This window comes from Chaetura pelagica, unplaced genomic scaffold (genome assembly GCF_000747805.2).
Source record: "Chaetura pelagica isolate M959 unplaced genomic scaffold, ChaPel_1.0 scaffold159, whole genome shotgun sequence".
Lineage (NCBI taxonomy): Eukaryota > Metazoa > Chordata > Aves > Apodiformes > Apodidae > Chaetura > Chaetura pelagica.
The window spans coordinates 61,515-65,783 of record NW_009954555.1 but is presented as its reverse complement, the minus strand read 5'-3'; the positions used below and the strand labels follow the sequence as shown (position 1 = coordinate 65,783).

Genomic DNA, 4,269 nt, shown 5'->3' with positions numbered 1-4,269 from the left:
GGGGGAAGCAGAGAGAGAGGGGGGGGGGGACACAGGTCCTACCACTGCATCCATCAGCACCCCAGCTTGGGTACCCGCACCCCCCGGTCTCACCCATCACCCTCCTCCCAGGGTGAGGGGGCACCTCGAGGCACCTCCTGCCCAGACACAGGGAACTGGTTCCCTGCTCCGGGGCAGCCCCAGGGGGGGAAGGACTCACGGCTCGGGGGTGGCAGAGGTCCGGGGAGGGGTCACAGAGGATGCCATAGCCCACCAGGTGGTCCCCAGGGAAGAGGCAGGTGGAGGTGAGGGGGGACAGCAGGACCTCGGTGCTCTCGGGGAACACCCAGTGCAGGGACACGGCGCTCAGGGCAGGCCCCATCGCCTTCTTCAGGGACCTGATCAGCTGGGGCAGGGAGCAGAGGGGAGAGCTCCACGGGTCTCCCCACCAGGTGATTCCTGCCCTCAGGAATCACCCTCTTAGATCCCCGTCCCAGCCACCCCAGCCCCTGGGACCTGTTGTGCCAAGGGCAGCAGAGCAGGTTCCATTGAGGATGGAAAGGACCTTTAAGATCATAGAATCATGGAAGGGTTTGGGTTGGAAGGGACCTTCAAGATCATCCAGATCCAACCCCCTGCATGGGCAGGGACACCTCCCACCAGCCCAGGCTGCTCCAAGCCCCATCCAACCTGCCCTTCAACACTGCCAGGGATGGGGCAGCCACAGCTTCCCTGGGCAGCCTGGGCCAGGCTCTCACCACCCTCACAGCCAAGAATTTCCTATCTCACATAGTTCCCAAATTCCAGACCCCTCCATCTGCCTTGGGCTTTTCTCTTGCTTCTGCAGCCTCCCAAGGGGGAGCCCTATGAGCTGCTCTCAATCCATCCTGTGCCCAGCCTGCATTTCTGCTTGGGTTTGCCCCAACCCATGAGCAGGACCTTGCACTTGGCCTCGTTGAACTTCATGAGGTTTGCAAGGGCCCATCTCCAGCCTGACAAGAGCATCGCAGGACCTCATCAACCCACCAAAGCACAGGGCTGACCTCACCCCAGGCATGCCCAGCCTGGAGCAAGGTGGGGACTTGTGGCCAGAGGCATCTTGCCCTGCTGTGAGGCAGCACCCCCTGACCCCCCCAGCACCCAGGACAAGCTGAACTTCTCTTATCTGAGCTCCAAACCCTGACACTCACACACCAACCAGCTCTGCTGGCTTTCCCAGCTCCTCATGCCACCAGCAGGAGCTCAGCAATGCTCTGCATGGGGAAGACCAATATCCATGAAGACCTCATGGCCAAATCTACCAAGGAACCATCTACCAGAGCTTCCCTGGGACAGAACACCAGATCCAGAGGCAGGACTCTGTTGTTCCCTGCTTTTTCCAAGGCTCAGGAAGACCCACCAGGCTGTGTTTTATAAGGCCAATAATTGATGCCTCAGACTGCAGAAGAAGCTGCACAGCCTGCAAAGCTCTTTATTAATAGCTCTATATATTAAAAAAAAAAAACCCAACAAACCTCTCTTTGCTGTCTGTGCTTTTCATTTACATCAGAAATGCTGCTGTTCTGTCTCTGAGAGGTTTCTGTGTGCTCCAGGTCCCTGCAGAGGGGGGTTAGTGCTCAACTCCTCCTCCTGAGATCAAGCAGCCAACGTTTGAGAGGAATTTAGGAGCTAAAGACCCAATTCTCTCTGGGTTTTGTCCCCCAGCAGGTGACAGGCTGGGCACAGGGCTCTCAGAGGGGACAGAGCTGTTCCTGTGCCATGTCTGGAGCACACGGGTGTCCTCAGCCTTTTCGTGGGGAGGGTGGGAATGAAGAGGCTCCCTCCTTCCCTTTCAAGTTGGCTTCAACAGCCAAAGCTTTAGCAGGTTGGGGTTTTTATTTTCCCTCTCCCCCAAACCCCAGGCACTTCTCGCCCAGGCTGAGCTCGACTTCAAAACTAATTGGCAGCTTTGATGCTGGTTCCTCTGGCCCTGCTGGTGTGGGAGGCAGCAGGTCCCTTTGAAGCCTGAGCCATCACTCCCCCCTGTCCCCACTCCGAGGGGGGATGGACCCTCCCACCCCCCAGCAGCCTGAGAGGAAGGGGCCCTTTCATCCCACCCACTGCAGGGTGGGAGGTGGAGAAGCAGCAGCTGGGATGGGGAAGAAGAATCTTCACAGAATCCCAGAATCCCAGGGGTTGGAAGGGACCTGGAAAGCTCCCCCAGCCCAACCCCCCTGCCAGAGCAGGGGCACCCAGAGCACATCACACAGGAACGTGCCCAGGGGGGTTGGAATGTCTCCAGAGAAGGAGACTCCACAGCCTCTCTGGGCAGCCTGGCCCAGGGCTCTGGCACTCTCACAGCAAAGAAGTTCTTCCCGAGATTCACAGGGAACCTCCTGTGCTCCAGTTTGCACCCACTGCCCCTTGTCCTGTCACTGGACATCACTGCACAAAGCCTGGCTCTGCCCTCCTGACACTGCCCTGAACAGATTTGTGCCCATGGATGAGGTGGCCCCTCAGTCTCCTCTTCTCCAAGCCCAACAGCCCCAGCTCCCTCAGCCTTTCCTCAGCAGGGAGATGTTCCCCTCCCTCCAGCATCTCTGGGGCTCTGCCCTGGGCTCTTCCCAGCAGTTCCCTGTCCTTCTGGAACTGAGGGGCCCAGAACTGGGCACAACATCCCAGATGTGGCCGCACCAAGGCAGAACAGAGGGGCAGGAGAACCTCCCTTGACCTACCAACCACCCCTTTTAGGGAGCCTTGGCTTCCCCCTCGCTGAACTGGAGCACCCCATGGGCATCCCACTGGGGTCCCCCCAAAGGGTGGGGGTCCTACCTTGGGCTGCAGCCTCTCCCCCTCCTCCAGGAACTCAGCAGTGCCCCTGGACACAGCAGCCAGGCCCCCAACCAGCCTCCTGCAGGCCTTGGGGCCGATGCCGAAGCTGTAGCACCTGCAAAGGGACAGGGGGGTTTGTCAAGAGCCAAGGGGACAAAGGCACCCCAACCTCACCCTGCAGCTGGAAGAAACCCACCCCTTGCTTCATCCCACTGCTGGGAGGTTCTCCAGCATGTCCAGAGGGAAGGAAACTAGCTCCTCTTTGGGGGTGGCTGGCAGGGAGGTTGGGAATGGGCTGGGAAGAGAAATAGATGGAGCTTGGTGTTAACCTTATTGTTGTGCAGCCTGGAGAAGAGAAGGTTCCAGGGAGACCTTAGAGCAGCTTCCAGTGCCTGAAGGGGCTCCAGGAAAGCTGGGGAGGGACTTGGGACAAGGGCAGGGAGGGATGGGATGAGGGGGATGGATGAAAAGTGGGAGAGGGAGATTGAGGTTGGACATGAGGAGGGAATTCTTTGCTGTGAGGGTGGTGAGAGCCTGGCCCAGGTTGCCCAGGGAAGCTGTGGCTGCCCCATCCCTGGCAGTGTTGAAGGGCAGGTTGGATGGGGCTTGGAGCAGCCTGGGCTGCTGGGAGGTGTCCCTGCCCGTGCAGGGGGTTGGGACTGGATGATCTTGAAGGTCCCTTCCAACCCAACCCAGTCTGTGTGATTCTGTGACCCCTCCACTCAGCTGAGCTCCATCCCCTTTCCTGAAGAGCAACCTTCAGCTGGGAGGCTCAGGACCCTCCCAGCAGGATCCCTGCCCCTGTGTCCTCTGCAAACACAAACAAGCTCCTTCACTGACACTTCAGCTCCTTTCCCTGCTGAGTGTCTGTGGCCAAGAGCACCAAACACCCCCTAATGATCTCTGCTCACAATTAAAATACAGCTTCTCCCAAGGAAGGAGTAACCCCTGAAGCCTCAGGGATGGAAGAGCAACGAGGTTTTCTTACATTTTCTTCCTGTTTTCTGCCCCTTCAAGAGGCAGAGGAGAAATGAGAGCAGGTTGTCCTCAGGCTGGGAGCTGGAGGCACAAATCAGCTGCTTTTTTGCATTGCTCTCTTTCAGCACATTCAGTTCTTCACAGCCCCATCCTGGAAGCAGCTGGGGCTGGACCCAGATGTACTTTCAAAAAAAAACACCAAAAACCCCAACCAACCCAAACCCCAAACCAGCAAGGAAGATTGTTCCTGTGTCAATGTCTCCAAGCAGGAAGCATCAGCCCAGAGAGCCTGTGAAGCTGTCAGCCCAATTATCCTGCTTTTGATTGTTTCAAAAGCATCTGAACTTCTGGGATCTGTTCCAAACCCTTTGAGGTTTTTTTTTTCCCCCAAGGCTCAGCCCAACCCTCTCTCCCTGCCTGACATCTGTGAGATGGAGCTGAGCTCCAGGAGGAGAACGTCCCCCCAGGCTTCCCACCCCTCTAACCTGGTGGAGCAGGAAT

At 57.9% G+C, this 4,269-nt stretch overlaps 1 protein-coding gene across 1 annotated transcript in view; it reads right to left on the bottom strand.

Annotated features, from left to right (window-relative positions):
* VWA5B1 (von Willebrand factor A domain containing 5B1) overlaps positions 1 to 4,269 on the bottom strand; it is a 22,780-nt gene that overhangs the window by 9,479 nt on the left and 9,032 nt on the right. Inside the window, 3 exon segments of the mRNA XM_010005217.1 lie at positions 94 to 385; positions 2,791 to 2,905; positions 3,590 to 3,631. Of these exon segments, the coding sequence (XP_010003519.1) occupies positions 94 to 385; positions 2,791 to 2,905; positions 3,590 to 3,631 (449 nt within the window).